Source organism: Scyliorhinus torazame, chromosome 7 (assembly GCF_047496885.1).
Source record: "Scyliorhinus torazame isolate Kashiwa2021f chromosome 7, sScyTor2.1, whole genome shotgun sequence".
Classification (NCBI taxonomy): Eukaryota; Metazoa; Chordata; class Chondrichthyes; order Carcharhiniformes; family Scyliorhinidae; genus Scyliorhinus; species Scyliorhinus torazame.
The window spans coordinates 71,478,735-71,490,784 of record NC_092713.1 but is presented as its reverse complement, the minus strand read 5'-3'; the positions used below and the strand labels follow the sequence as shown (position 1 = coordinate 71,490,784).

Genomic DNA, 12,050 nt, shown 5'->3' with positions numbered 1-12,050 from the left:
TCTGATCTTTTTGAAAATCAGTTACACAGGTTTTTTTTGCAATTTTTAGGCCTTTGTCCAGCTCCTGGGCTTCAATGCTTGATATTTGCTTGGCATTCCTTCACCTGGTTGTAGAACTAGATGATGTTCAGCTTTTTATGCTCTGTTTTCAAGTTTCTGTCTGCTGGTATATTTGTTCAATACCATGCAGTATGCAAACTGCATTACATTTGCATTTAATAGGATTCATCTATGACATTTGGTAAGTCTTATGAAATAAAATGTTGATTTATAAATTAATTGTATGTATGTTTCAGCTTTGATATCAATATCAAATGTTTCATTTCATTTCATTTTCAATTGAAATCTGCACTTTTTAAATGTAGTAATTGAAATTTTTTTATTGTAAGCATTGCACTTGATTTGTGTTAATTTGACTAACAAATGAGTTAATTAGAAATGAGAAAACACTTCCCCGTATTTACACGTTCTTCTAATATCCATGGTATGGTACATTTTTAAATTCCGTCCATGCTTTATCTATATTTATGTTGTTCCGCTTTTTGGCAATGAACTGCTTTAATCCGCATGTTTTTATTTGCAATATGCTATAATCATGAGACTGCTACAGTAGCACCGTTCAGAATTAATAAATTTGCCGTTTATACATGCTCAAATTTGGACATTGTAGTTATATATTGTTTCAAGATTGCTGCCAGGCTACTGACATGTTAAAATTGTAAATGAGTTGCAAAAATAGTCCTGTACCATCAAAAGTATTCAGAAAGGTTTTCCTAGTTGTCTTAAAAATCATTCTAGTTCGCCAAGTAAAATGCTGCTTAGTTAAAATCTTTACAAAATTGTACAATTTCTAAACTGTTCCATGATGTGTTGAAATGGTTATTGAGTGCGTTCATCTAGCTGTGCTTTCATAATTGAAACCAGATTTATAAACAAATAACATTCCCCAAATACTGTGCATTTTAAACGACAGGACATATATTTGCATGGATCTTCTAACCGCTAGCTGCTGATGTAACTAACAGAAACAAAATTGCATTGATTATTGTTGTCAAAATAGTAGCTTTCATCTTTGGTTATTCTTCCTCTATTCATTGGTTTAAGTTTCTCCTCAGCTTTCTCTTCGTCAGGTTTCAGCTGACTTTCATTCTGGATCTGTATCTGTGCTCCACTGCCTTTCATTATTACTGTAGCAATGGAATGGAACTGTTTTAATCTCCCTCTTTTTTTTTCTAACCTCTCTAGAGTACCATCAACCCAGTCGATGGAGTTTATCAACCTAATCCTCTGGAGTCAACAGTAATTACCACTATGCCTACCCAAACTGTTTTGCCACCAGGTATCTCGCTGTCTCTACTAATTAATTCGATTATATAAGTATGTGTATGATTGGTAACATTATTATTGTATTATGAAAAAGAGAGTTGGTTGATTCTGTCTTTGGGTTTTTAATCATGGACATAATTTTGTGGTTAAAAATTAATTTTTTTATAATAGGTGAGTTTTATCTAACATTTGCTAGTAAGTCTATCAATTACATTTAAGGCAAACCAGGAAATATTACATTTCATATTATATATTTGTCTTGAGGTGGGGGGGGGGGTGAAATAACCAAATAATTCAATTTATGCATTTTTGAACAAGCAAAGGAAATATTTTAAAATATTGTTTGAGGCGGCACTTTCAGTTTAAAAACAAAAGTTTTCTCCCTTTAATTTAGTAGTGACACACACTTAGTAGAGTCATTGCCATTTTGAAAAAAATCTAATTATTGCTTGTTTCGGGATTATAGAGCTTAGTCCTGTTCACATGTCTTGTGACTCTTTCTGAGACTGCCACTGTTTTTATTCAAATACAGTCAACAATGAAAACAATCTGTAAGTTCCAAAATTTATGTTGCAGCCCAAAATTTCTTAATCTTTTTTCAAACTCCCTCTATACTAAATGAAACTGATTTGAAAAGAAGATATTTGACGTTTAAAGTTATTGTGGTGTATTTATTATGTATTTCCTTGGATTAGTGAAACTCATGAGGAAATGTAGGGCTGGAACTTCCACCCTGCCTGCTGCAAGGTCACCACGGGCAAGACACAGACAATGGAGAAGTCCATTGACCTCGGGCGGGATTCTCCGGTCGCCGGACGGGCGCGGCCGGAGAATGCCACCCATAATTATCATGTTGTGGCGAGAGCACAATCGGAGACCATTTGGCCAGTTGTCTCTGTACCTGTTCTCTGCAAGAATAATTCAACTAGCCTCACTTCCTTGTCCTTTCCTGCAGCCCTGGAGTTTTCTTTCTTCAGTGCTTGTCCAGTTCCCTTTTGAAAGCCTCAATAGTATCTAACACCACCACGCTTTCAGATCCGAATCATTCACTGTGTAAAAAACTTTTTCCTCTTGTTGCATTGGTTCCTTTGCCCACTACCTTAAATCGATATCCTCTGCTTCTTGAAGCTTCCCACATGAAAGTTTCTCTCTATGTACTCTGCCTAGGCCCTTCCTGAATTTTGAACACTTCCATCTTAACTTTTCCTTTTCTAAGGGACCAGCTTCTCTAATCTATCCACTAATTTAAGTCGTTCTTCCCTGGAACCATTCTCATCAATCTTTTTTGCACTCTCTCTAAAGCCTTCACAAAGGAACATTGTCCCTTCAAGCCTGCTGCCATGCTGGTTCTGGTCTCAACTCTTTTCCTGTCTGCACCCCTACTTTGCTCCTTAAAAATCTTCATCTGTATAAACTCTACCCCACATTTACTGCCTCCTCTTTGATCACTGGTGAGGCTCTCTGGCCGCTTCGTACATTCCTTAATGTCCCAATTGCATGTTTAAGCTCCCAACTGCCTGACTTTTGGCCCTTCATTTGCCTCTGCATCTGTTGATGCCTCTTCATTTGATGCCTCTCAAAACCATCATTGTTTTCCATTCTGGTTGTTTTCTGGTAATCCTCCAATTTTACACTTGAAAATTCAAATGGCAGACTTGATAATATCTGCCAAACTTGTTTTAGTCATCCTTGACCCCTCGGTCCTTACAAGCTACTGTTTTTATGGGCCAGGCTTTAGAGAATACCGAAGTATATCATGGAGTTCACCTGACCTACAACTTTTAACTTGGTTATGAGGAGCACAAGGGCCCACTTTCCAGGTGTTATGCAACAGAGATCTTAAGTATTTTTAAACAAAACAATGTTTATTCTATGAATCCAGTTAAAATTTTATAAACACACAGTAAACATCTTATCAACTACCAACACAACCCCCCCCCCCCCCACCAAGATACAGTACTCTATAGGTAACCCTTAATAACTTTCCAAACAACATCCATAAGCCAAACACCCTCTCTACCAAAACAGTAGGCGCGATTTTCCCATGCCGCACGGTATGGGAGAATCGGCGTTAGCGGCATTTTTTCCCGCGGCGCCGGTCCGACACCGGCAGGCGAATCTCCGAGGAGCGGAGAATAGGCGCCATTTGCGCTAGTGCGTTTCGCGCGGCGCCGGTCGCGGGCCGCTATCCGCGACCAGGCCGCCGATTCTCCGGCCTTGGTAGGCTGAGCGGCCGCGCGGAAACGGCAGAGTCACGCCGGCGCCGTTCACACCTGGTAGCTGCCGGCGGGAACTCTGCGCGAATGGTCGGGGGCGGCCTGTGGGACGGAGAAAAGCGCTCCTTCACCGGGGGGGGGGGGGGGGGGGCCTCCGATGGGGTCTGGCCCGTGATCGGGGCCCACCGATCGGCGGGCCCGCCTCTCCAGCCCCAGACCAATTTATTACGCGGCCGGCCCTTGAACCCCTACGCCATGTTGCGTCGGGGCTGGCGCACTGAGGAAGTCCCCCGCGTATGCGCGGGTTGGCGCGGCCCAACTGCGCATGCGCGGGTTGGCGTGGTGCCCATTTGGCGCCGGGAAGGGAGGCTGGAGCACCTGTGGGGGCCAGAATCGGTAGTCCCCGCGCCCGTTTCGCGATGGCGTTTACGACGGCGCAAACACTCTGTCTCCATTTCGGAGAATCGCGCCCAGTAGGTTTGAAATCCTTATAGAAAACAGGTATTACTTTGAAGTTATCAAGTGGTCTGGAGACATTCTTTAGCATGCAGAGAGAGAGACCAAAAATACACCTTCTTTGTTTGAATGCAGCTCCCAACTGAAAACGAAACCAAAAAACGCAGAGCCACAAAGCAGCTTCCAGCCCACAATGAAAGTAAAAGACAGAATCACAGCCCAGCTCCACCAACACAGTGACATCACTGGAGTTGTTTGATAAAAACACACTTTTCTTAAAGGGACCCTCGCATGACACTATGCATCTTTAGTCTCCCTTTATTCTCTCAAGTCATTTGTTATACTTCCAAAATCTGTGGCCATCTCTCCGACAGTTCCCTGTTTCAATGTCTGAAATCAATTTTCCAAATATCCCACAGCACAGAAACCAACTTCATGAATAAAATTGACTCTTGCGCTCCCAATAGTGGTGAGCGTTGAGGAAGAGCGATTTAGATTTTTTTTAAGCGTTGAAGGTCATTTACCTGTTATTGAACTGAAAACATTTTGTGTCTTCGGCTTTTGATGTCAAAACGAGACATAGCTTTTCTGGAATTTCACCATGTCAATAAATCTCCCTACTTACCTCGCCAAAGGAGCCATGCTGCAACTGGAAGAACAAGTCTATTCTGCAGCCTGCAAAAAAGTTAGAGTGTAGTGTTTAATGCAGTCCATGGTGTATGCCACCATCAAATTGCTGACAAGTTCAGGGCCATCCTCTGTAACCATTTTGTACATTGCACCTCCTTTACTCTCTGCAGATTTTGACAGGTTTGACTATCTCATCCTCCAGTGACTCTTTCTCCACCATTATCAAGCTCAGGGCAAGTTGAGGCTTGCTGCATATAATGACTGATATGAGTATCTCATAATTAGATTGTCATATGATATTGCCGTCACTTGAATCATGGTCAAAGTATCTCTAGCATTGGCCTCTCTTCCCACCTGCATTCCCTCACCTGTGAGTTGCTCAAGTGTGCATTTTTGGCCCCTTCTCTTCCTTCACATGAGGCCTCTTGGTGATGTCCTCCAGAGAAATGGGTTTGTGTGACATATAGTCTTGTGTGTACCACAATTTTCTCCAACCATCTTTGCCCTGTATCAAAACCTGCATTCTGAGGTGTATAGGTAACAATAGTTGAGTAAAACATTGAAGTTAATTCCCTATAAAATAAAGTAATGTCAGCACGAAGGAAGCAGCTGATCGGTGAAAAGCTAGTGAGTCTTTAATTATTTAAGTCTTTGATTTTTCTTTGTTAAGTCCATTCATAGTTTGATATGTACAGGCATGGTGGGTATCTTGGTGCTGTGGAGTGCAGTGATTATTTCTTTGAAGATTGTGTCAACAAAAGAGCTTGCGCTCTTGGTTTCGTGGAAAGCATGTTTCTAGATGTGGTCACCTTGTAGGTTAAGGATTTACAGCTGAGAGGTGACTGCCACAATGCCAAAGAGGATAGGCTATAGATTCCTGGGACACTGGTATCGGTTCTTGGGGATATAGAACTTGTACAGACAGGATGCGTTGCACCTGTACAGAATTAGGATCAATGTCCTTGCAGGATGTTTTGTTAGTTCTTTTCGGGGGACTTTGAGCTAACTTGGCATGGGGATTGAAAACAGAAGGTAATATTAGAGGGGAAAACAAGGGTGTAAAGAATTGGAAGAAACAGATAGCACTAGAGCACAGGGTATAGCAAGGTATTACATGGGGTCAGAGTAAGAGGTAATGCGATAAGGGGTGCAATTCTCCCGAAACATTTCTAAGTTAATTTGTGGTGGGTTTTTCAGGAAGTTTCCTGCCGGCTTGGTCGGCGAGTTCCCCACCGCTATCCAATGGTACTTAATCACATTTTTGGGCCCTGGGAAGTTTCTCACCAGCTTAGCCCACACTGAGGAGCTGAACCCTGTGATCGGGCCGCCATTTTGAAAGGGTGCCCTGATCTCTCTCTCTGAGTTTATGGGTCCCCAACAACCCCCACCCATGGGCAATGTCCCCTCCCCCACACCTATCCTTTCTATCCTTACGGTTTCGCTGGCCACAAGTGCCTTGGGGAGGTGACCCGCCTGGCTGTAGCGGCCTTTGGCCAACGGGTCCCAACAGTGTTCAGGCCAGGGTGGGGTTCTCAGTCCTAGGCATGCGTCAGAATGCAGGGGGGGGGGGGGGGCTACACATTTTACCTCTATCTTTGACATCCCCTGGAGTTCCTGGACTCCCTTCTCTGCACTCTGCCGTGAGAGGGAGATCTCAACAACCTTTTTTAGAAGCAGGAATGGTTCGACCAGCAATTTCTGCTGGGCCGCCATATTATTTACTCTGAATAACAAGCCGTCCTGTAGCATCTCGGGTAAGGATGGCCCATAGTTGCAAAACTTTGCCAACTTGTGCAATTGCACCAAAGACCCGATAACGGACACCCCTGGAGTCCTCTCGGCCATATTAAATCGGTACCTCTGTATGATAACTGACGGCTTAGGGCAATAGTGGTTCGCCACGAGCACCACTAGCTCTTCGAACTTTATTGAATCTGGGGCCACGGGGTACGCCAGGCTGTTGCTTAAAGTGGGATCCCCACAGATGGTCAGATGAATTACTGCCTGGTAATCATCCCCAACTATAGCATTTGTCTTAAAGAAAATAACGCATACACTCTACACCAGTCCTCCACACCTGAATTGAGTGTATGAAACCTGCAAAAGAGCAACATTTTCAAAATGGTGTAAACCTTGTTCCTTCGTGAAGAGAGGTGGCTGTGCTCCAAATGGTTAGCTGCACTGACTGTATTTCTGCTTTCTCCTCATTGCCAATATAGTAGCAATGGAGGAGTCCGGAAAGGAGAGTCAAAAGTAAAGCATTTGCAAGTAACAGTCCCAGCTGAGCCTACTGTGTAGCTCGTTTCCTACCTGAGCTGCTTTCTAAGGTTTGAGTTAACTAGCCCGCTGAGGGGCCTCTGCCCCTCAGCGGATGAGCTCGTACTCCCACAAGACCCACAGGAAGATTAATTGGGGTCTCTGTGGGTCTCATAGGGGTCATAACACGCTAGAATTCCATACTGGTGAATGCGGTACTGTTGTCCGAAACAAGGACCTTGGCTGAACCGTGGACACAAAATGCTGGCGCAACTGCTTGATGGTCATGAAAGATGTAGTGGATTTCATCTGGTACACATCCATCCATTTAGAGTGGAAGTGTACCAACAAAAGGAACATGGTCCCCATGAAATATCCCACAAACTCGATGTGTACCCTCACCCAAGGCCTGGCCATCCCCAGGGTTGCAGAGGGGCAGTAGCAGGCATGTTTCTGACACTGGTCGCAATGCTTGGCCATGCTAGTAATGTCGGCGTCGATGCCGGGCCACCACAAGTAGCTCCATGCCAACATCTTCATCTTGGATATGCACGGGTGAGCATTATGCAACTCCTCCAATAACGGCTGTCCACTAGGATCCGGATGACCACCTGCGAACCCCACAGGGGCACACTGTCCTCACAGCTCAACTTGTACCTCCTGATAAAATAAGGCTTTAATGTTTATGAAACGGGACCAGGGAAACCACCGTTCAAAGTCATATGCTTGATTTTTGACAGGGTAGGGTATTTTTTGCATCCCTGACCTGATTTGTCTTGCGGACACCGGTAACGTTTCCAGGAAGTTTAAAGTCATCACACTTCCTCAAGCACCATTGGAGACGGCTCAAGGCATCAGCATGACATATCTGGACTCCAGGCCGATGCTCCAAGTTATATTCATAAGCTGACCAGCGTCTACTTGGGCAGAGTTCTTAGGAGGCCTTATCCTCCTTGAATAATTCTAACAAGGTTTGTGATCCGTCACCAACGTGAAATGCCGTCCATAGACATATTGGTGGAATTTCTTAATGCTGAACACGCCCGCCAACGCCTCCTTTTCAGTTTGAGAGTACACTTTCTCTGCCTCAGAGAGGGTTCGGAGTACATAAGCACCGGGCCTGGGGTCCCATTGGGAAATCAATGAGAAAAAACGGCCCCAATCCCATATGGAGGCACGACGCAGGCGTGGACAATTTCTTTTCAAGGGTCAAAATGGATCAGTAAACTAGTGGACTCATGACGTTGCTTCACTTGATTTAAGGCATCCTCCTGGGGTGCTTTCCAAAACCATTTCTGTTGTTTCTTCGGCAAAGAATGCAATGGTGCTAACAGGGTGGCCAAATGCGGCCTGAAGCGTTCTCCAAGGCGGCCTTCAGGACGCGCGACAACGAAGAATCGCCGAGCAGAAACTTATAGCCAAGTTCCGCACACATGAGTGCGGCCTCAACCGGGACCTGGGACTCATGTCGCATTACATTCATTCCCCCACCATTTGGCTGGTGAAATCCTACCAACTGTCCTGGCTTGACACAATTCACACCTCTTTAACCTGGGGTTACCCCATCTCTGGATCTGTAAAGATTTAATCACCTGCTAATGCTCCCATTCCAAGCATTGTTTGGCATCTTTGAATTTGTCTATATATATGTTTCTGGAACAAACCTCTTCATTCACCTGAGGAAGGATCAGCGCTCCGAAAGCTAGTGATTCGAAACAAACCTGTTGGACTTTAACCTGGTGTTGTAAGACTTCTTACTGTGTTCGTTTATAATCCCGCAAATCTGGACCTTCTTGTCCAACTTGAGGACGGGTACGATGGCTGCGCAGCCCACTCTGTGAACTGTACCGGTCTAATTATGACTAGTTCTTTCAGGCGCAGAAGTTCTGTTTTCACTTTTTCTAACATGGAATAAGGGACCAGTCTGGCCCTATAAAATCTTGGTGTGGCCTCCGGGTCTGCATATATTTTGACTTGGAATCCCTTTATCTTCCCCACTTCACCCCAGAAGATCTCAGAATACCTTTGGATAACTTCATACAGGCCCATCTCGCCCAGTTTGAATATTTCCACCCAATTCCATTTTATGTGCTGGAGCCAGTATGGCCCCATTAAGCTTGGACCCTGTCCACTTAAATGACGATAAGTGAGAGCCGGGCCAATTGCTGCCAGCATGTTACTGTGGTCCCCTTAATTTTTAACACCTATCCTGTATAGGTTGCTAACTGGTTCGCAGTGTTCTTCAACATCAATGTCCTTATATGCCGAAGGTTTGTGAACCGGAGAATATCGATTTATCAGTCTTTAAGTGGAATGCTCACCTATTTGTTCCACACTGCTTCCTGTGCTTTAATTATTTGAACTAAACATATGAGATGTGAATACTTGTGCAAAACAAACCAGCCTAAGTATTAGTGAAAACATTATTGCTCTGGACCTGATTTTCTTGAAGAAATCAGATATATTTCCCAGTGAATCTCAATAGAGCTAGAAACAGTATGAAAGTCCCACTTTCAAAACATTACTATAACATGTAAAAATCGTCTGCCTAAATAAATTTTATGGATCTATTAATTCAATTTTATTGTTTAAAGAGGTCATTGAGGAGGTTTTAAACAAAATTATTTAATCGTGTGAAAATAAACCATCACACTTGAAAGGCAGTTGTTTAGTAAGTTCGAAAACAAAGCTACACGGTTGCATTTTTGGTGCTAGTTCAGTAAGTGAAAGATCTGCTTGTGCTTTGTACTCACAAAAAGGTCCTGTTTAGTTTCAGTTTACAGTCACTGACTTAATTAACAATGGACAACTCCTCACTAAAGAATTTTGGACTAAAGAATGTTAAAGTAAGAGCAAATGGAAAAAAATCAATCTTTTAGTGAAAGACAATGACACAACGCAAAAGATCCCAGCCGGAAAGGGGGAACCCAGAGAAGAGGGAGTCATCAGGGCACTACTCCCCATCTCCCCCACCTCGAAGGGGAGATCAGCCCACCTCTCCCCAGCACCAGGAACCCACCCTAACAACCAGGACACTCATGAAAATGAAGTACATAGAATATACAGTGCAGAAGGAGGCCATTCGGCCCATTGAGTCTGCACCGATCCACTTAAGCCCTCACTTCCACCCTACCCCCTGTAACCCAATAACCCCTCCTAACCTTTTTGGTCACTAAGGGCAATTTAGCATGGCCAATCCACCTAACCTGCACGTCTTTGGACTGTGGGAGGAAACCGGAGCACCCAGAGGAAACCCACGCAGACACTGGGAGAACGTGCAGACTCCCAAAGAGAAAAAAATCATGGTTGCTCTGATCCAAAAGAAAAAGTTAGCTCTAATCCTCGATCACAGTGAGGGAAAATTCATCTTGCCATCTCCAATCCTCCACCCCTCACCCTGCTCCTTCCACCACAAGGGTTATCAGACAACATAAGGTCCCAAAACATTTAGAACTGAGCACAAATCCTGCGTTCAACATTTGGCTTAACATGACATAAACCTGTTAAATCAGGATACTCAACGGCATAGGTTATCACACCAAAATTATTTAATTCCCTGTAAATGGAAACAATTAACAACATCAAGCAGACAGAAACATGATCAACAGGGAGAAACGTCTAGGAGAATAACAAAAATGCAGAGCAGCCCTCAGGATAAAGACTTCACAGGTGCACAAAGCAAACCAAAATCAAGGATGAGGCAGGATCAGGATCAATGAACACTCTTCAGGACTTCTCTTGGATTTCAACGATTGAAGCATGAGACACCCTTACTTCCACCATGCTGGCTCACCAAACCCAGGCGGTCAACACCTAGGCTCCTCTGGGGGAGGTTGACTCAAATGGTTTGGCTACGCCCAACCCTTCACGACTGAAATTCAGAACAGGACAACGCAGGACCAGAGATAAGAAGGCCACGCCAACCCCAGGCCTCAAAGACATGATTAAATGTGCTCCATTGAATTTCTCTAATGCAGGAACTTCCTTGTGCACGTGCCTGCAAAAACACCGTGCAACTCTTGGAATTGGGCCTTAACGACCTGCACCTCCGAGTCGAGATCTTCAGACAGAACAGTATCCTCGTTGGCAGCCATCATCTGTCATGCACACAGTACCATCAGGAGGGGAGCCCTCTCAAAAGCAATTGCGTCACTAAAGGCAACCCAACTCCTTCCAGCCGCCATGAAGAAGCAAGGATTTAAATATTCTAACTCTGCTCCATAACGTAGAAACACTGACTAACAATTCTTGGGACATAGTGTAAACATGTAAACCAAGAAAAGACCAAAAAGAAATGTGCACAAGGATGGAAAGATGGATTAAAAGATGAACCGATCCAGAGCTTGTGAAAAAGCAACTGCTCCCGTGCTCATATCATATGAACCTCCCAAGTTGTGTTCTTATTTATCACAAGTTTTGGGAACCATTAAAGGCAGTGGCTCAATGTCTACCGTTAAAATAACAATGAGGTTAATAGCGCTCGTTATTTATAGCCAAATGCTACTACAAAGTTCAGACATGGACGCATTCACAATTAAACATAGAAATCGAAAAGTGGCTGTCAAGAGATGTGCAGCTCTGCCATTATCCTTGCCAAAATGAAATCTCACTGTCTGACTCCGCATTCAAATCATTGAGTGGCATGAAGTCCCTATGCCTATACTGTAGAAAGTAAAGCCACTTCAGCAAGTTAATGAAGTAATTATGTCTAAGTACCCTTTTAGCAGTATAAGTGTTAATTACTGTCAGTCAAATTATCTGACATGGAAATTTAACAATTACATGTGTGGATTTCATTCCTTCAGGGCATATGAATAGGAGCAGGAGTAGGCCATACATCCCTTTTGAGTCTGCTTCACAATTCAGTAAAATCATGGCTGACCTACACCACTTCTACCTGATCTCCATATCATTTGATTCCTTTAAAGCCCTAAAATCTATCGATCTCAGCTTCATACACGGCTGAACAAACAGCCCCTAGCATAGAGAATTCCAAAGATTCACAACCTTCTCAGATTTTGTCATTGCAAATTTCTATTAATATTTTCACTTGCACCTCTCTTTTAATCCAATCTTTTTCTCTTCATTTCTTTTCTGCCTTTGATTTGACATGGAATTCACTCATTGTAACTTGCTCTTAGTCCTTCTGTTGTTAATTTCACAATG

The 12,050-nt window shown here is 43.7% G+C and overlaps 1 protein-coding gene across 6 annotated transcripts in view; it reads left to right on the top strand.

The window, feature by feature from the left end:
• osbpl9 (oxysterol binding protein-like 9) overlaps positions 1-12,050 on the top strand; it is a 353,537-nt gene that overhangs the window by 243,874 nt on the left and 97,613 nt on the right. For 5 of the 6 annotated variants that reach the window (XM_072510896.1, XM_072510895.1, XM_072510897.1 and 2 more), the window contains one exon: positions 1,246-1,339. In XM_072510896.1, coding sequence (XP_072366997.1) covers positions 1,246-1,339 — 94 coding nt within the window. Of the gene's footprint in view, positions 1-218; positions 242-1,245; positions 1,340-12,050 lie in introns of those variants that run through there. The other variant, XM_072510900.1, reaches the window with a different exon arrangement.